Source organism: Delphinus delphis, chromosome 14 (genome assembly GCF_949987515.2).
Source record: "Delphinus delphis chromosome 14, mDelDel1.2, whole genome shotgun sequence".
NCBI classification, from domain to species: domain Eukaryota; kingdom Metazoa; phylum Chordata; class Mammalia; order Artiodactyla; family Delphinidae; genus Delphinus; species Delphinus delphis.
The window spans coordinates 57854182-57875329 of NC_082696.1; the positions used below are offsets into that span (position 1 = coordinate 57854182).

The window sequence follows — 21148 nt, forward strand, 5'->3', positions numbered from 1 at the left end:
AAGTTTTGTGTTATATATACGGTATCTAATAGGTTTCAAAACCTGTACTTTTGGGAAGAATGAGTAAATATAGAAGTTTACAGGACACAGATAATGGTGAATACAGTGGCACTATTACTATAGAAAATACTCATCAACCTAGAGCCACCAAGAAGCATTCTTCATCTAAAGATAAGGTAAGATTATATGCATTTGTGAGACATCTGTTTTTTAAAACTTTTTATTAAAAAAAATTTCAAAAGTACACAAAAGTAAGGAAGTATGATAAACTCCCATGTACCCATTTCTCAGCGTCATAGTTATCATCTCACAGCTAACCATGTTTTATCTGTATCTATCCCACATTTTCCTCCTCACCATCCTGGATTATTTTGAAATAAATCCCCAATATATCATATACTTAAATGTATATCTCTAAAAGATGCTTTTTAAAGACATAACTATTGTATCATTACTGTACCTAAAATATTTAAAACTTCTTAATAGCATAAATATCTAGTCATAATTAAAATTTCTGCAGTTGTCTCATAAAATACTTGTTTTTGCTTTTGAAAGCATATTTGAATTTAGGATCTAAAAAAGATCTATAGATTGCCATGTCTTTTAAATGTCTTTTAATCCACAGATTCCACCTTGTTTTTTTCTTTGCAATTTATTTGTTGAAGTGATCATATCATTTTTTTCAGCAGTCTCTCACATTCCCACATCAATAGTGTTTCATTTTGCATGTTATAGTAATTCAGTTTGTATGTTGTGGTAAGTCATTTTGCATGCAGTAATTCATCTGCATGTTGTTAAGAGGTGCCTCTGTTCCTTTTGTTTCCTCTCTAAGGCAGTTAGGGACTTATTAAGTTTAAGTTTGATTATTTATTTAATTTTTGGCAAGGAAACTTTTAAGTGGTGGTGTATATTTCCATCATGAGGTGCACATCATGTTTGATGTTTCTCTTTCTGTAATGTTATCAGTCATTGATGACCATTGTCTAGACCCATTATTTCTCTAGGGACATACCTGGTTGATGAATTATGCCGTATACATTTAAAGACATCAATCTGAATTTGCACCTCATTAAAAAAAAACTTTTTTACATGATATGATTTGTACTAACTTGGCAAATTGATGTATTACCAGATTTAACTTACTCTGTTAGAAGGTCCTTTAAGGGGCAAGACAACAGAGATTATGCAAAGGTTTACACTTGAAAAGCCTCCTTCATAGCACTGTTCTACAAAAGTCCTGTTCCCTCTCCATGAATAGGTAACCATTATTGTCGGTTTCTTGTGTAAAAGTTTATTTTCAAATTAGAACTCTTTGTTAGCATATCTTCTATTGATTGTACTTTGGGTAGATTTAGGAAATGGATTTCAGAGGTACTAGAAATAGTATTTTAGAAATTGTCGAATGTTTAAATAAGACTTACTGGCATTTATTTTCAGTAAGGTCACAAGATTCTTTTCTCTGAAAACACTATCAACTTACAGAATCAACTAATTCATGGCAGAAAATGTACAAGAAAATTGTCACCTGGAGAAGATAAAGCTGTTGTCATATACCAGAAAAATGAAAACCTTGAAATGAATAGAGACTCCTCATCGTTTGCAAGCATCGTGAACACTGAGTCGACTCTGACTGAAAGCCCTACCGACGGCAGTGAAAAAGAAGCCAGCCTTTCTGAAAGTAGTGTTGGTGCTGACAGTGAGGCTTCAGAGTCTGAAAGTGCTCCTAAGCAGACTTTGTTGTTGAGATCCAGCAGTGGATACTTTGTGCACACAAATGGACACCTTCGCCATCCGTCAGAGAGTGAACCACTCACCAAGGAGGGTGACAGTGGTGATGAGGGAGTGGCTGGAGCTATTTCTGAACTTCATCTGAGCAGCACTGTAACTGGAGATAGGGATTTTGACAGAGAAAATCAGCCACTAAACGTTTCAAATAATTTGTGTTTTTCAGAGGGCAAGCATATGGTGTCTTACAGCCCCCAAAATGCTTTTCAGACCCTTTCTCAGAGCTATATAACCACTTCTAAAGAATGTTCAATTCAGTCCTGTCTCTATCAGTTTACATCTATGGAATTACTAATGGGGAACAACAAGCTTCTGTGTGAGAACTGTACTGAAAAGAAACAGAAGTACCCAAAGGAAACCAGTTCTGCAGGTAAATATTTAGCTTAATTTTTTAAAAGTATTCATGGATTATCTGATAAACAGTGATAGTGGGTTATAGATCCCACAAAGAGGAGCCTAAGAACCTGGTCTGCATACTTTAGCTGCTTGGAGGCAGGGGTTGTCTTATCGTATTTGTACCTCAACACTGAAGACACTGACTGGGCAGAGTAACTTTTCAGTAGATTTTTGTTGAAATAAATTGAAAGACAGGAAGTATCCATCTCTGCCTCGAAAATGCACACCCACATAATCTTATTTCAGGGAACTAGCTATCTGAAATCTTTCCAGAAAAAAATTCTGTAAAACTTAAAATTACAACACTAGTGAGATTAATGTTCTTCATAAATCCCATCAATCTAGTATAAAGTCATATCATAAGATAGAAATTTGAAGATTTTAAGTAACTGTATGTTATAAAGCTAGCAATATAATAACTGTGTTTTGTTGACCAGAGAAAAGTAGAAAAGGGGGATTTGTCAAGTAAGAAATTTCTGGTGTACCTCTAGCCTTAATTAAATGGAGAGAACACTCTGATTACTTAGTGACTAGTTGTTTCAAAATGCAGGTTTTATTATTCAGGTATGATGAGTCTAACAGATAAGGAGACGATTGCTACTGAAAAGATCGTTTATTACTTATAGTTCCCAAGACGAGGGGGCATGCTAAGCCACGCCACACAGGGCCACAAGGGGAAGCACCAGGGTTGGTCAGGAGACAGAGGGAGCAAGGGGGAAAATGCAGGCAGGAGCCTTTATTGTGGTTTCTAAGGGAAGGAATGGATGTGGCAGGATAGACAGGCTTAGGATTGACTAGTTTTGAAAATTTCAGTGGACTCTGCAGTATAGGGGCTGTCCCTAGCTGTCTGGTACCTGGCTCTGGTGTGATTAGGGCAGGTGAATAGTGGCCTAGAGTTATTAGAGCTCAATAAAGGAGGTGGTTGGGATATGGGTTTTGGATTGGTTGTTTTGCATATGAAAGGCACACTTAAGTTGTTTAGTATCTAGGAATTAGCTAGATCTGGGAAAGGCCTTTTCCAGTGTCAGCAAGGCTCCAGATGTCAAAGCATCAGAAAAAAGACATGATTAATACATTAGTAATTAAAGAAATGTCTATATGGGAGAGGAAGAAATGCCAGCTTACATTAATCCAAGTTAAATATGCAATTAGCCATATTCAAATCCTATCACAAGTCTTTTCTAACAACCTCTTATTGAAATGACCCATCATTCCCATGATACATGATCTCTTTTCACTGCAATGAGTAATGACCCAGTTTTTTCAACTACAGGTGTGTTTCTGTTGTTCTTTGACTGGCGGGCATTGACATAAGTCACTACTGGTCTATTTGCCTTCCAGTTTCCAAAGTTATATTGCAAGTGTCACCTCCCCTATTCTTTCTCCTTATAAGTGTGTGCCTTAAAAAATACTCCCTTTCATATTAGTGGAGTTTTGGGAACGAGTAGAGGCTCCCTGTAATCAGAAGTCTAATTTCTTTTTTAACATTTTTGAAAATGTAGTATGATGCTTCTATTTAAATGTTTACTGTATTATAGGGTAGATAATGTATAAGATGGAAATTTACAAGTAACTTTGTTATCTTGTATTTTATGCAGAAAAGAAAGCAGGAGGGGTTTATACTAATGCCAGGAAGCAATTGCTCATTTCTGCTGTTCCAGCTATCCTAATTCTCCATCTTAAAAGATTTCATCAGGTAAATTCCCTTTAGTAACACTCTACAAATTTTCATCATATGTTTTGCAGAGCCCTAAGTCTTGTTAATTACTGTCAAGGATTAGACAGTAATTTATTGAATTTAAAAATTTGTCATATGAGGGACTTCCCTGGTGGTCCAGTGGTTAAGACTCCGTGCTCCCAAGGCAGGGGGCCTGGGTTCCATCCCTGGTCAGGGAACTAAGAGCCCACATACCGCAACTAAAGATTGCACATGCCGCCGCAACAGAGACTTGGTGCAGCCAAATAAATAAATATTAAAAAAAAAATTTGTCATATAAGATTTATTGCTTTTTCATCCATAATAGCTTACAAGACTTTTCTAAATAAGATTGTTTAATTCACAATATTTGAAGATTTAGGTGGTCGGAACCTCAGTGGCATGTGTGCGTGTGCACGCACATGTGTGTGTGAATGGAAAATAAGATATATTAAGAACCCTTAGAAGCAGAGAAATAACAAGGTGCACATAACTTTCTGAGCTTTCATTCCAATGAGAGTTGTACGTGGGCTGGGTGTGGTTGGCTGGGACCAATTGCAAAAAGGGCTGCAAGGCAGGCCCCACTCTTGTAGGACTAATGGAAGAGAAGCTAAATATAATGTATCAAGTTTTGTTTATAGTTTTAATTCAATGCCTTGTCTCTCTCTCTTTTTTTTTTTTTTTTTTGCATTTGATAAAACGATTTTAAAGTTTCTCGGGAAGAAATTTTAATAATTAAAACAGTATGGTCAGAATTGTCAATAAATAAAATTTGAGTATAATTTAAAGCTCTTTTGTTATGATACAGGATGAATCTCCAATCAGTTGGGGAAGAGGCTAGATTACTCAGTAAAGGGCTTAGGAAAGATGGGTGTTTGAAGAAATAAAAATTTAGAGCTTCCTTCCAGACCATATATATCAATACTATTTTCAGATAAATGTTTTTTAATTGTATGAAACAAATTATCAAAAGACTAGAAGAAAACTTGATGAAAATTATTAACCTGACCTCTGTGTGAAAGATTTTCTAAGTATAAAACCCTTGAAAGAAATCTCAAGGGAAGAGATTGAAAGCTTTGAGTATATATTTGCAACATTTCAGGTGGGCCACAGATGGGCAGGAAGAGATTTTTCTCTATACCCCCATCCCTATCCATGGAAATTTGATTAAATTCTTGATTTTCTATAGCCAACATTATAGAAACCCAGTGGAAATGAAATGGCCATGGAGAGCAGAAGCAGATGCATTGAGTCTCATTACATCAGAATGTGAAATAGAAGGTGTATATCTGCAGTGACTCTGTGTGAATGAGATAGGGTCATGCCAGATCTGAGAATGATGTAGCAGTTATTTTATATTTGGTACTTGCATCCCTTTTAAGAACAACTTACAGAAAGAATTCATGCCCTTAAATGGAGATTTTTATAGATATCTCGGTCCCTTCTTGTTCTCAGGCTAAATGTAATGTCTGCAAAGCCACGTTCTCATTCTCTGGGACTGTGAATTTTACGGATCAGATTCTCTAAGCAATGTCTTTGCTTCTAGTTTTTCAGTGTCCCTGAAAACCTGTTTCCCCGTAGTAACTTTAGAGTTGTATATCAGAAACATCCACAACACTGAAAGGCAAATCTCAACAAGATAGAGCTCTTTGTCATAAATATGGCAAATGATTAATATTGTAAGTATGTAAAGAGCTCTTAAAGATCAATAAGAAAAATATCAAGACTCTAATATGTAAAATGGTAAAGAACATGAATTGACAGTTCATAGAAGAAGTAAAAATTCCAAGAAAGTATGAAAGGTCCACTCTTTCCAGCAAAACAAATGCAAAATAAAATGGCAGTGAGATTCCTTTTTTAGCCTGTCCAAATTGGCGAAGATTATAATAGTGTTGATAGAAGTCTCTTCTAATAAGGGGTAATTTCTCAATAGCAAAGTACCGTCTGGGGAGGACACATTAGCCTGAAATCATCTCAGACAATGCTGGTACCAGCTGCTTATAGAGGTCACCTGATGAGAAGAAAGGAGGCAAACAAATTAAATACATATTAAATAATTATTCCAGACATATGACTTCATAATTTCATGTCTGATATCATGTTAAGACTTCTAAAGATTACTTGAAAATACAAATCACTATGTGGCTATATTTTGGTCAAAAAATAAGTTTTGTTTTGTTTTTTTTCTTTAAAGGTAAGAAATAGGCAACAGAACTGTAGTAAAAGTTATGTGATTAGTATGCAAATAAAATGACTAGTCGTTGAAGTAAGTCATGAAAGCTTTGCATAAAAGGTTGCATCTGTTAATTTTGTCTACCCAAACAACTCAGATTTAAGTATCTTTTTATTCCAAGAGAGTCTGTTTCTATTTGTGGGTTTCTTATCCAATATCTTCGGTGGTCTATCAGCAAATTTTTATCATTACTTAAATGCAAAGTGTACATTTTTCAAGGCCTGCCTTTGGAAACTAAAAGTAGGAAAGAAATAGAGCTTGCTTAACAACATGAATATTCATTTTGATTTATATAATATGTAATGTTTACTTTTACTGTTAAAATGATTTGAGTGTTCAGATTTTTCTCTTTTTAATGAATGAATGTCACTGAATTTTAGAACTGAAGGGACCTAATATAATCCATTTATACCCGTTTTCTGCCTTGATCTAGATGAGGTTGTCTAGAGTCAAGACAACGGTTAACCAGTCGTTGAGTTAGGCCTAGAACACCAGACTCCTGACTCTTCAGTTGAGTACATTTTTATGATAGCATATGTATCAGTAGCTGAGCTTTTATCACATTGAATTTATTTTCCCGTAAGTGTTGAAAGGCACAGTGAAAGTGATTATTTTCATATTGTTTGTGGTAAAAATACCCATGTAAATGAATGATCTTTGCAATAACAGTTTATGAAACCTAATTGAGAACTTAGTCATATATCAGTTTTGGACTGTTCATTAGTCATATTTTTATATCTATGAAAAAAGGTCAAGGATTCCTCTTTTTTTTTTTCTTTGCGGTACGCGGGCCTCTCACTGTTGTGGCCTCTCCCGCTGCGGAGCACAGGCTCCGGACGCGCAGGCCCAGCGGCCATGGCTCACGGGCCCAGCCGCTCCGCGGCATGTGGGATTCGCCCGGACCGGGGCACAAACCCGCGTCCCCTACATCGGCAGGCGGACTCTCAACCACTGCGCCACCAGGGAAGCCCTAGGATTCCTCTTTTGGTTTTAATTAACAAACGCAATGATCTAGATTAAGTTTGTTACATTAAGAAAATTTGTTGTTGTTTTTTTTTGAGGCTGGCCTGAGTCTTCGCAAAGTAAACAGACATGTAGATTTCCCACTGACGCTTGACTTAGCACCATTCTGTTCTGCTACTTGTAAGGTATAGTATATTATTAAGATATTTAATTGTCATGCAAATAATATGCTTCAAAATATCCTATGTATTGTTTATTAGGCCATGTCTTCCTCTCTCCCTCCCACCTTCTCTCTCTCTCCCCCTCCTTCCCTCCCTTTCTTCCTTCCATCCAACATTTAACACACTATCACTTTTGTCTTTTGGGAGATAGAATAAGTTGAAAAGATGCATAAAGCACAAGTGAGGCACGATGTTCATGAAGATCAGAGCTGCTTGTAAATGCTACTAGAATCAGATAGCTGCTGAGAGAAGTAAGCAGATTTTGTGCCCTCTCCTGTTCCTTGTGAATGTTGTGCTTAATTGACAGTAGTTTTAGCAGTTGAAGAGTTCTTTATCTTTTGTAAATCGATATACTAGTGCATTGTTTTTCATGCCATTTCATGTACACTACTGAGAATAGTGTACTTGTGAACTGAGTATGATACTTTACAATTACTAATACTTTAATACTTAGATATAGAAGGCAAATTGGTTTATAATTGCTCGTACTTGTATGTAAGAACTCTGTAGGTGAAATTGATGACTTTGCTTTCCGTGAGGGAACTACACAGTTCTAGGGTAACTAACATGTTGTCCGGCTCACAATTACTGGTTAGCAGTCTAGGATTTGTGGTACATAAACTTACTGAACTTAATACTTTCAATACATTGATCAATCAAAGCGAAATATCTTAAATGCAATTTTTCAGTGAATCCAGTTCATCTGCTATGGAATACTAGCACTATCTGTCAATTATTCACATTCAGTATTCACAGAATTTGATAGTATGGTAAACAAAATATCTAGCAAGCTCTGTATTAAACTTACAAAAGCATATTTTTTAGAAGTACCTATTATGGAGAATTTCCAGCGTACATCAAAGTAGACAGAACAGTACAATGAACCTCAAGCACACATCACACAAACCTTAGATATATGGCCAGTCCTGCCCCATGCACATGCTCATCTACTTCCTCCTCTTATATTATTTTTTTTTCTCTTATGTTATTTTGAAGCAGGTATCAGACATCATTTCATTCATAAATCTTTTCCTATACGTGTCTCTAAACGATAAGAATCACCCCCACCTTTTTAAATGTAACCACAATACCACTTTCACACTAAAAAAATTAACAATTTTTTTCATATCATCTAGTGTATATATTTCCAGTTGTCTAATAAATGAAATTTTCAAAATGAATTAGTATCAAAGTAAGGACTACACATCATGATTGAAAAATATCTTTTAGTCCCTTTTAATATACAGTGTCCCTTTCCCATCTCTGCCCCTTGCAATTTATTTGTTGAAGAAACTGGATCATTTTTCTGGTAGTTTCCTATAGTTTAGATTTTGATGATTATTCCTCTATCCTCTTTATTTCCTACAGATAGGTAGTTGGATCAAGAGAGGCTTGAACAGATTCAGGTTTGATATTCCTCCCACTCCCGGTAAGGCTATTTCATAGGGAGTGTTCTGTTCTTTCATCAGGTGGCACATAAATGCCAGTTACCTTTCTGTGATATTAGCAACCAGCGTTGCTCAATGAGTTCATTAAGATTTACAGAATGGTAATCCTGTTATTCTTTCTTCGTTTATTTGCTAGAATACTTCTATATAAAGAGAAATTCCTTTCATCTATTTAGTTATCTTATGGTATAGTTCTTATAGAAAAGACAGGGTAAATGCTCAGTTCTCTCCCCGTCCCCCTTTTAAACCAGTTTTCAGAATAATGAATTAATTCACTGTCATCCTCAAACTGTGATCAGTTAATTTATCATTATGAATTCATGGATTTAAACACATTAATAATATTTCAATTTACTGCACTTTTCTTTTAATTCGTGGTCTAATACGTTAGTCTAATGGGTCTGTTGTTGGCTACTGAGAGCCACTTCAAGTTGGCTTCTGGGTTCTTTTGACATGACCCTTGTGGTTGCTCTCTGAGTGATTATGCCACCAACTGGATATTCATTTGCTTAATTTTTAAATTTTCATTTTTAGGGATTGTTACTTAAATTTAAAAATTTTGTTTAATAATTACATAAAATATTTACGTAGTTCCAAAGTCAAATGTATAAAACAAGGTAAATTCAGACAAGTGTAGTTTTTCTCCATGTCTGTTCTACTTGTTTCTTTCCTCCCTTTATAGATAACCATTTTTTCAAATTATTGTTTATTCATCTATTATTTTTTTTAAATGTAAACAAATAGGTATATATATCTGCATCTCGCCTCTTTAATAATAATAGCTTACAGTATGTATCCTTTTTTCTACCTTATTCTTAACATTGTATCCTGGAGATTATTTCATAGCAATATTTAGAGATAGTCTGCCCTCCATTTTTCAAATAGCATAGTACTCTATTGTATGGATGCATTATAGTTTATTCAACCAGTCCCCAATTTATGGACATTTGAGTCTACTCCAGTTTTTTGATATTACAGATAATCCTGCAATCACTAGTATGGTACATGTCTTTTTACATATTGCTCATGTTCCTGTGAGATAGAATCCTAGAAAAAGGATCGATAAATCCAAGAGTAATACCTGTGTAACTTAGCTAGATAACGTGAAATATCCCTGAATAGGGGTGTACCCCTTTGCGTTCCCATATGACAGCATTCTTTTCCCTACAGCCCAGCCAATAGAGAATGTTGTCAAGCTTTTTCATTTTGCTGGTCTAATACAGGTGGGAACGTATGCCAGTGTAGTTTTAATATGCATTGCTCTTATTTTAAGTAGGACTTGGCATTTGGCTTAATTTTCCTTATAATAAGAGTTCACTAAATATTACTAATTAATTTGAGGTTTTTTCCTTTGTCTAAAAGAATGTAAGTGTGGGAGATAAAGTTCTCTATGGTCTCTATGGCGTGGTGGAACATAGTGGCTCAATGAGAGGAGGCCACTACACCGCTTACGTGAAAGTGAGAACACCCTCCAGGAAATTACTGGAACATATCACTGGAAAGAAAAATGTACCTGGTATGCCATCCTAAGTTTATTTTATTCTTAAAAACAAATGAATTCATTCTTCCTTTTCTGGGAGAGGTAAGTTCTTTCATGGATACTTCAAGTGGATTCACTTTAAGTGAGGAAAACCTTTAAGAGTACCTAGATAATCTTAAATATCATAAAACTGTACCCTTCAGGTCATGTGAAGTGACACCCAGTTTTTCAAGGTGTTAAGTCATTGTGTATTGCAGTGGAATAGCATTTTATTTAACAATACCAATAGTTTTTAAAGACATACCAGGTCCTCAGACTAGAGTTGGAGTTGAAAATTTACTTCAGCAAACTAACTGTGTATTTTCTTCCTTCTCTTTTAGTGCAGATGCCCTTTTCCTTGAATAAATAAATATTCATAAGACTATCTAATATTTCACTAGATATTTAAAGTAAATGATACTAATATTAACGCTTTGAAAGAGTTCATTTTGGAAGATGTTTAGCCCAAGAAGAAACAGCCTTATGCAATAAAGTCTAGCATTAGAGTTTGTGATAAATGTGTTGTCTTTAATGTAAAGTCAGAACATACTTATTGTAAAATTATATTTCTTTTTGTTTTGTTAGGTTTGAAAGAACCTGATAGTGAATCAGCAGGCCAGTGGGTCCATGTTAGTGACACTTACGTGCAGGTGGTTCCAGAATCGAGAGCACTTAGCGCACAAGCGTACCTTCTTTTTTATGAAAGAATATTATAATTATTTGTTAATTGTTAATGGTAATGATTATTTAGATCACTTTTATTTAAATGCTGCAGCGACAACCATTATATGCAATGTGTCTTTGTAGTCTTTTCTGTAGGAATGGCATGTCCCTCAAATGCTCCTGGACATGTTTACCATTTTGGTGAATCCTTTTAAAGTAAATTAAATTTACTAAAGCTTTCAAAATTATATTCTTAAAATAAATGTAAGCACATGTTTTTAAAAACATATTTGTCCTGGCAAAAAAAAAACACAGAATTTACAGTAGTAGAGGAAACTCCTTTATAATGTGGCTTATTACTACAAGCATTCAGAAATGATGCTGGCTAAGTCAAATCATTCCTTTAAAACAGTGTTTCCCAAATGTGAGTCAATACCACCTTTCTGTTTTCATATATATATGTATATATATCTCGTATGCCATTGTTTACTTATTATTTTTTAAGCTTTTTAAGGCTTTTTAAGCCTATTTTTAGCCTTTTTAAGCCATAGTCTTATTTTGAGCATATTCTACATTTTATGTGCTAGTTACATTTTTTTCTAATAAACATTAAAATAAATATATAACTAAAGAAAAATTGCTCATTCATGTAGCACTTCACTAAAAATCATCTCAGGGCTATCCAGTGGTATATTACACTGCTGTGTGGGACACATTGCTATAACATATACTTACACAATTGGCATAGTGACCTTGTCATATTTTGTATGATTCAACCATATAAAAAGGTACCACTGTAGCTTCAGTAATATGGATTTACAAATAATATACTGGTTAGCTTATTGCTTTGAGGTTTTGAGAACTGGAAAAATACTGAAATATTTTATCAACATATTATTTGCAGCCTATTCATGATGGAGTTGAGAATAATTTGCAAGAGATTAGCCAGTCAAAATATATTTATAGATAATTGTTACATGCAGAATTGGTAAATAGAAGTTGTTAATCCATATGGGACCATAGGATACCTTTGAAATGTAAATTACCAAATCATATTTGTAAATGATAGAGAATTATATTCTTATTATGCTTAATAGGAAAATGTAATACATTTTCTAGTTCTGTAGATCAGTAAATATTAATCATAGTTTTGGGGTTTTGAGATCACCTTTTATCTTCAGCAAGCATCATCAGTAAGTTCAAATAGGTTTAGTTTTTATTTTAATGGAGCATAAAGTTGGCATTTTGGATTTTCTTTTAAAATAATTAATAGCAAACATATGGTAGTTTTTCCCCCCTAGAAAACAAATTATTAAGCTGTCAAAACTTGGCATGAAAATGTTACCATTACTTAGGCTTAAATTTTTAAAAAATGACTACTTTGGTGTTACATTATTAAATCAAAACACATAACTGCATGCTTCAAGCATCCTAATCATTAGGGCTAACGAATGATAGTACAGGCAGATGCTGGGTAAGTGCCTGGTCCTAGTTCATTGTCCTCTTGTTAAGGAAGGATAAGAATAATGGCTGTAGTTAATGTGTGGAAATATTTCATGAAGACTCTCACCCTTCTTAATATTTAAGTATATGTAATATTATCAAGGTTACCAGTGCCGCCTTTTGATATATGGATGAATGGAATTGTGATTAGTGTTAAAGATGGTAATAATATATGAAATTCAGAGCTTAAAAATGTCATTGCATAAATTGTATTTTCAAGCTGTTGAAATTTCAATAATAGTGGTTTTCTTGATTTTTAACAGTGAAATGATGGAGAAATGTATCTTTATAAGTTAAGCTGTAAACTCAGGTTGTGTCATGTAAAAGGTAAACAGTGTTTAAATGTTTTCTGTTTAATTGTAATGCGTTAACATTGAAGACTTCAGTACCAGAGCCGTGAAATTTTTTGAAAACTATTAGTTAATCCTCTTTATTCAAGTCAACCGTCTTGGTAATGACAATTACCATCCCCTCCCCCAAATGTAAATATTAAATTGTCTCATTTTTCTCCTAGAAAAGATACCATTAAGAGGCATGCACTTTTCATTGGATGGTCACCTGCTTCTTATTTCATTGATAGATGGATAGATGAAAGAGAGAGAGAGAGAAAGAAAGAAAGAAAGAAAGAAAGAGGGAAAGGAAGAAAGAGGGAAAGGAAGCAAGAAAGGAGGGAAACAAACAAGACCATTCTTTTCTGTTGCCTCTTGGCTTATCCCTTACAGAGTTAAGTAGAGATGGTAAGTGATAAGTGAGGGCAAGAATCAAGGAAAGTGCCTAGTTCCTCTTTTCATTGGATGCCAGGAAATGAACTAGTGCTAAATTTATCAAATTAGGAGTTCTTTTAAGCTTTATTCTGAATACCAGTTAAGACTGATTTTTCATTAAGTGAGTGATACATTGTAGCTTCAGAACATTACCTCACTACTCAAATACCACAGTAGTTTTTATGCTTAACTTCACATTTATTCATTAAGTATATATTTATTGAACATCTACTAAGGGTCAGGCCCTGGGCTGACACTGTTTTAACATGTTTTAAAATGAAAAGGCCTATGTAAGTTTTAGACATTATTCTAGAAGTAATAAGATACTTTTATTTTCATTTCCACAGTGTTAAATGAGTTAATTCTGAAATCTGTTTTTTTATGGCCTAAAGTTTATGAATGCTTTGCTTGTCCAGGTCTGCTGGTAATGGAATGAATTTGATTTTGAGATCTAAGACTTTCCTAAAGATAGCTTTTGTAATAGAGAGAGTATGTTAAGTTACACATGGATCTACATTTAAATTTTTGTTTTTATTTTGAATATTTCCAAAGCACATTTGCAGGGGTACTAAATTGTGAGCTACTTTAGTAACAGTGGCTTCCAGATGACCTCAGGAAACAGTACAAATCAGTGAGAATGTTTACAGATCCTCAAAAAAACTACTCTAGTGTTTGGCGAAATGAATTTAAGAAGTAAAACAGGAGTTTAACTAGCTTTATTTAGAAACTGGTTTATATCTAACCTCGGGTTCCCCTAGTTTTTCCATGTTTAAAATGATACATTTTTGACTATATGCCAATTATGTGAATATTTTTGACATAACCAAATGTATGTTTATATTTAAGATTTTGTCATTTAATGTTTTTAAAACTGATGTGAAGGCCACCTTTTTGAGTGGCCAGGGAGAGTGGTTTCAGTTCTAAGAGCAGTTGATACCTGTTTTCTTATTGTAAATGTGCCAACAAAACTATTTTACTATGATACGTATTTAAGAGCTCTTAGTTCGCATGTTTGACTTTAGTCAATGATCTTATATGATATCTGAATAAAATTTCCTGAGGATTAAGCTGTGAAATATATCACCTTCATCTAATTTTTGAGGTATAAAATAGTATCTTGCCTACTTTTATTAAATTCATACTCATAATTTGTCTGCGTGCTACCTGAAAAAATAAGCCTAAACCAGATATGTTATGTGCAATAAAAGTGATTCTTTATATATTATCTGCTGCATTAAGAAAGACTATTTTTAGATATTTAAAATGTTCTGGTTCATGTAGAAATCCATCAATTCAAATCTATTTAAAAGATAGATGACTATATTTTTAAATTTTGAGTAATAATTGATTATATATCATTCCTACCATTTTATCTTTTTTTTGCAGTGTTTTTGGAAAATAGCTATGTAACTTATGGAGTATTATTTTGATGTTACTGTATAAACATGCATAAAATATTAAATTCATATTTACTTTATGTTTCAAGATTGGTCCTGGAGTTTTTTTCAATGCACATTATTGACAGAATATTTTGTGTACAAACACTGTATTTGCTTTCAAAATATCCTTCCTATTTCAGAAGTTTATGATTTCCAAATAAAATATCTCATGGGCCTCTTTCATTCAGATTTCAGTGTCTGCCAAGGGTGAGTCTTCATCCTTTCAGATGTTTCTTTGAGTTTTTTAGGCAGGATAATTCATTAGGAAACATTTGGTCTACCTTTTTGTATTTAACCTTTTTTAAGTCATGAAGCTCTTTGAGATTATAATGAATGTTATAGACCATCTTTCATATTTATTGAATATCTGCTGTGTGGTAGGCATTGGGGATACAGCATTGACCATGGGAGATAGAAATCTCTCCAAGAAGTGAGGAAATAGACATTCTAAGATGTGAAGATTAAAGAAAAGATATTTCAAATGGTAAATGATATGGAGAAAAATCAAGCAACATTACCCACAGAGCCATATGGGAATTAAGGTCCATGGGATGAAGGGTGTTCTAGGGATAAAAGGTGTATGATATTAGTCCTGATAGTCCCAAAGAGAAGCTATGAGTGTTGGAGGAAGTGGAGGGTTTTAATTCTGGGGCCCTCTCCTCACTCCTGCTGATGGCAATAGAGAGGCTGGGAAGGGAAATCTTGGCACTTACATCTTCTTAGAAAAATATATGCCCCAGATTTTTGTATGTAATTTCAGAGGCTCACAGACCCCCTGAAGCCATTTTCATACATTTTTTTTAAGTTGCACTCAGGCAGAAATATCTAAAATGTTTGCATTCCCATATGTATTAGAATAGGCTGGGTTATGCTGCAGTAACAAATAACTTCACATCCCAGTGGCTTAGCACAACAAAAGTTTATTTCTTCCTCACCCAAAATCACTGTGAGTCTGGTCAATCTGCAAAAGCAACTGTTTTCCGACTGGTGACTCTGTAATCCTCTGGCTGATTGTCTTCTGGCTCTATCATTTTAATGCCAGGCCTCTTCACTGGCAGGGGAGGAGAACACCAAAGGTCTTGCATCAGCAATGAAATCCTTCATCTTGGATGCGTTGCGCACAACCCAGTGGCCAGAAGTAGTCACATTGGCCCTGCCTAATTGCAAGGAAGGATGGGTAGGAAAGAGTAAGTCTCCCAGGGCTCAGAAGAAAAGGAGAATGGACTAGAAGTCTCTCACAGTCTACCCTCTGGTCACCAAATACTCAGCTCTTCTTTCTACACGTGGAACACAGTGACTCCCTTTTCAAGAGAAACAGCCTCAAAGGACCATCCACCATTCCAGAGCCAGGCTCTTTGGAAGTGCTATGTCAGGTCTGGGTGTTGCTCCCACTGGTCTGGAGACCCAGGAGCCAAAAGAATATGTTCTGTTTTCCACACACTTACTGTACAGTGGTGAAACCAGTGGAACTATAACCACAATCAACATTCTAATTCAGAAAGGGGAAGACGAATGGAGATATTGTCAATCTCTTACCCTGGGCATGGGGAATGTTCATTGTTAGACCTTTCCTCTATTCCCTAAGAATTCCCTTCTCCACTGTTCTCTGTGACTCCAGACTTCACCCCTTGGAAGAATCTTTTTTTTTTTTTATTATCCTCCTTGGCTACATCTGAATGGCTGTTGAGGAATATGCCATCCTTGAAAGTTGCACAGCTTTGTTTCAATCTGTTTCCTCGATAATTGGGGGCTGAAGTTGTTTGTTTGTTTAAAGTTTGGAATAGTCACAATTTCTGTTAGCCAAGGCTTATGGTTTCTTTTCCAGTACCACTCTTAAAAGCTTAGTAGCCCTCTTCGTTGACGGTCAGATTTATATGCCAGTAACCATACCATTTTTTTTGAGACAACTAGTTCTTGGGTTGATTGTATTTCTTTGATTTCCTACCTCCCTACCTCTCTCCTGACCTTATGGCAGGTACCTTCTGTCTATAAGCTTTGATGGGAGAGCCATCCTCTTAACCACATTTCCGTCCTTAGGTTTATTTTTTTTTCCAAGTGAGAAAAAAATTAAGGTTACCTTAATTACATCCTTAATTAACCCACTGAAAATTTCCAAAATAACTATGATGTTTACACCCTTCGTTACGATCTTTGCTGCAAGGCTGAGTTTTAATGATCCTTTGTCATTTAAAGGCTTTCTCAAGTTTATCTCCTACTGCTTATCTCCTACTGCTTGGAGTTGAAAAACACAAACGTGAGGGTCAAATTCTGGTTGCCTCTTCCCTCGCGTCAGCTTCTACAAATCAACCATTCCTCTCTGAGCTCCACTCTTTCCCAAAATACCGTGCCAAATACATCCAATAGTACCCAACACACACTTATTTTTCAACTTCTTCCCCTAGCTCAAAAGTCAGTAGGTACATTTTCTGCCTCTCAGGTTATTGGGGATGACAATTATATTAAATTTTTTACCATTGCATAATGTGATGTCCCTGTATCTAGCCTCCAATATTAGTTTCCTATGTATACCAACCAACCTCTAAGCTAATGCCACATATTTTCAGTTCTTTGAGCAGCACCCAACTCCTGTTACCAATATCTATATGTGTCAGGCTAAGTTAGGCTTGTGCTTTATTAACAAATGTCTCCAGAATCTCAGCAACTTATTTTGTGGTCATTGCAAAGTCTTTCGCTGATTTGGGGCTCTTTCTGGCCACTGTTTCCCATAAGGCAACTCAGTGATCGTGGCTGACAGAGAATATACCAACCTGTAGCTGCCCCTTTATCTGCCTGTAGACTTCTTGGTTGATGTGACAATGCTTACAGTTCTTGTAAGCTTAGGTCCAGAAATAACTGTCATCACTTAACCCACAGTCCATTGGCCAGAAGTAATTCACTGAGTACTACCTAAACTTTAAGGAGGCTTAAACCTTCTGTGTGCTGTAAGTCAGTGGAGAATCAGATATTGGTGAATACTAATAATGTCTACTACATCATACAAGTGACTTAAGTATAGAAACAGTAGTTTGAATCACAAAAGATTTTTAAGTAAGAATATGCCAGTCAGTGAACATAGGGGTACCTTACTTTCTCCAATCTGGTCTAAATGGTCATTACATGCATAAAGCCCAGTTTGGTCCATTGTTTTTTCGGGTTTTTTTCTTAATTTATTTTACTGAAGTATAGTTGATTTACAGTGTTGTCTTATTTTCTGCTGTACAGCAAAGTGATTCAGTTATATATTTGTGTAAATTCTTTTTCATTATGGTTTATTACAGGATATTGAATATAGGTTCCCTGTGCTATACAGTAGGATCTTGTTTATCCATTCTATGTATAATAGTTTACATGGTCCATTGTTAAATAACTGAATTATTATTGTATGTTCTCATATTTCATTATGACACATATTCTCACTACTTTCTAGGAGATGCTTAAGTAAGAATTAAAAGAGTTGTAATTTATTAAGAATTTAAACAGTTGTTTTAAGAATTATTATTTAAGAATTAAAACAGTTGTAATTTTTAATAATTTGCTTGTAGCATATTAGCTTTATATACTTTTTAATCCTCCATTGTAGTTCTACTGTGGTAAAGTAGATGTAACATAAAATTTACTGTTTTAACCACTTTTAGGTGTACAATTCAGTGGCACTAAGTACGTTCACAATGTTGTTCAAATATCACCATTTCTAGAACCCTGTCCTCATCCCCAACAGAAATTCTGTGCCCATTAAATAATAACTCCCTATTCCTCTCTTCCTCCAACCCCCAGCAACTGCTCTCTGTCTCTATGAATTTGCCTATTCTAGGGACCTCATATAAGTGAAATTATACAACACTTGTCCTTTTGTGTCTGTCTTGTTTCACTTAGCGTAATCTTTTCAAGGTTCATCCATGTTGTAGCATGTATCAGAATTTCATTCCTTTTCAAGGCTGAATAATATTTGATTGTATGTATATACCACAGCTTTAAATAACTTTTTATTATATAAGTTTCATATATACAGCATTATAATTCAACATCTGTATACACTACAAAGTGATCACTACCACAAGTCTAGTTACCATTAAATAATTTTTATTCTTAAATTTTAAGATGGATGTGATATGGAACATAATAACACCTTAAAAGTTCAGATCTCAAGAAGTAGGAATATTTAATTGTTTCTTTTCCACATCTCATTTAACCTTTTTCCACTTTACCTTAAGGATAACTTGTTTTCATAATAATGCAAAGTACTAACTTGAATATATCCTCCCCTTCAAACACTCTGCAACGAGGGCAAGTTAATAAAAAATTTAACTTACGAAGCGCCCTGATTGTTAGTCATAGACAGCAGATTGCTAAGACTGGCAAGATGGCAACTGTTAACTGCACTTTCTAATCAAGGTGCAGAATGACTGGACTGCAGCAGCTCGTGTACACAATAGCTGCTCAAATAGACACTTGAATACAAAAATACACTGTGAGAAAGTCTGGTGTTGAAATACAAGTGCCTGATGATGTCTCCTTCGAATCCTAAAGTTACAGGGAAATTCTAGGTGAAAGTAATAAGGGAAAGGGAACTATGGGACTGTAAAACTCATTTCCTGGTCTGGCAAACAGTGATTGCTGAGAGTGCCTCATTAAACTGGCAGAAGGAACAAACGTGAGTTATTTAATAATTCTCTCATTCGACAAATGGAGAACTTTCTGTATGCTAAGCAGTACGCTGGCCAGCTGGAGCACAGAGATGGGAAAAACAAAAAACAAAAAACTACCAGAAAACTGCTTCAACTTTACTAGGGAAACAAGCAAACAAATACAAGATGATTATAGAAAGTAGGAACATATGAAAGTTTCTCTAGGGCAATCAGGTTTCACAAGGAAGATAGAATGTTTCTCTGATTAGAATGTTTCTCAGAGAAACTTGAAAATCAGGCCCTGGGCAAAAACTTGGAAAATGATCACAGAGCAAAATCAGAGACGACCACTGATAATATGTGGTAAATGTCCTAGTTTTTGTTCCATAAAGTGATTTAAAAAATCATACTAGGGAATTTCCTGGCGGTCCAGTGGTTAGGACTCCGTCCTTTCACTGCCCTGGGTCCAGGTTCAATACCTGTTCGGGGAACTAAGATCCCACAAACCGCAGGGCTGGCCAAAAATACCCCAAAATAAATAAAAATCGCACTAGATTGTTGTGTCATCCTTTTGTGTGTGTGTGCGCGCGCTTTTTTTGTGAAATTATGGAAAGGGTCAAAGGAACCAAATTTTCTTTTTGCCTCCAGTAATACTATGCCCTCACATTATTGTGTTGGTAGAGGTGTAATTAGTTATCGTTTCTCCCAAGATGAAGTTGTATTTTGTGGGCTACTTGGATTTGAGGACCAGCGAATCTTTAGCTATTGAGGACTTTGTTCTAACGCTGATGCAGGAGAATCTTGGTTTCAAGTGTTTCTTCAAGAAGACTGGATTTCATGCAAACCGGATCTATTCTCACGTCTATCTTTATCTTCTTTATCCATCTAGCTGTATTCGTAATATTTTATTTCTACTGTTATTTGCTCTTTCTTTTGCACAATTCCCAATGAAACAATTTAGATACTTGGTGCGCAAAAGTTTCATGTTACTCTCTAGAAAGGCACTTTCCAATATTTATTTCCAATATTTATTTTCCAATGTATCTTCGGAACAGTTTTGTTTGTAGCTTCTAGCCTGGAAATCGATACTTTTGATACCTGAACGTCGTTCATATTAAAACACCATGGAATCAAAGTATTCCATTCGAAGAACTGAATTGCGTAAGTCCTGTCGGGAGGCCATCTTGTGGTTGAGAGAAAGGGGCAGCAGGATGGAAACGGGACGTCTCCGCCACTTTACCCTAAAGGTCCTAGAGAAGGAACGAAACAACAGGACTAGCAGGGTGAGGCAGAGCTGAGCAAGTGTCCCCGGAAGGGGGCGCTATGTTTTCGAGGTTAACAAAGAGTGACCGCTGCGGGGGTCAGCTAAGGTCTCCGCTATAGCTACCATCTACACCGGTCACTTCACCAACGTCCCGTCTCCCTGGAGGCGGAGCCCTCGGAGGCGCTCCATGAGACCCAAGTCGGGAGCATTCCGGAAGTTCGGGCCAGACTCTGGTCGGTGTGAAATACGGCTAAGGGCGCACCGAGCAACCCGCCGGAGTCGGTTCATTTGACCCTGGGGCCCCTCCGTAGTCTGAAAGGAGTGCCGCGAACTCAAGCCATCTTTTCGGAAGGGAACATACCTCCCCTTGAAGGGGGATCACGTTGCTAAAGTAAAAATTTTGAGCGCGCTCTGTACAGAACACTCAAACTCTTGGCTTTCTGCCCACTGTAAAGATAAAAGTGGGTCGGGCATGGCGCTGGCTACGTTAAAAGGTAACGTACAGGAATGTCCAGACATTTGCATGGTGTTGACTACATAGTCGAGGTGGTTTTGCCCATAACAAAAATGGCGTTGAAACAATGTTAACCGGGTACAGTCACGTGGTAAAAGACCTGGCAGTGGGACAG

The 21148-nt window shown here is 35.8% G+C and overlaps 1 protein-coding gene across 8 annotated transcripts in view; it reads left to right on the forward strand.

Annotated features, from left to right (window-relative positions):
* USP45 (ubiquitin specific peptidase 45) overlaps positions 1–14666 on the forward strand; it is a 65015-nt gene extending 50349 nt beyond the window's left edge. For 5 of the 8 annotated variants that reach the window (XM_060030183.1, XM_069541359.1, XM_060030186.1 and 2 more), the window contains 6 exons: positions 33–176; positions 1483–2155; positions 3780–3877; positions 7172–7258; positions 10105–10258; positions 10847–14666. In XM_060030183.1, coding sequence (XP_059886166.1) covers positions 33–176; positions 1483–2155; positions 3780–3877; positions 7172–7258; positions 10105–10258; positions 10847–10977 — 1287 coding nt within the window. In that variant the 3' untranslated portion in view covers positions 10978–14666. Of the gene's footprint in view, positions 1–32; positions 177–1482; positions 2156–3779; positions 3878–7171; positions 7259–10104; positions 10259–10846 lie in introns of those variants that run through there. The other 3 variants (XM_060030188.1, XM_060030189.1, XM_069541360.1) reach the window with 3 other exon arrangements.
* The last annotated feature ends 6482 nt before the right edge of the window (positions 14667–21148 follow it).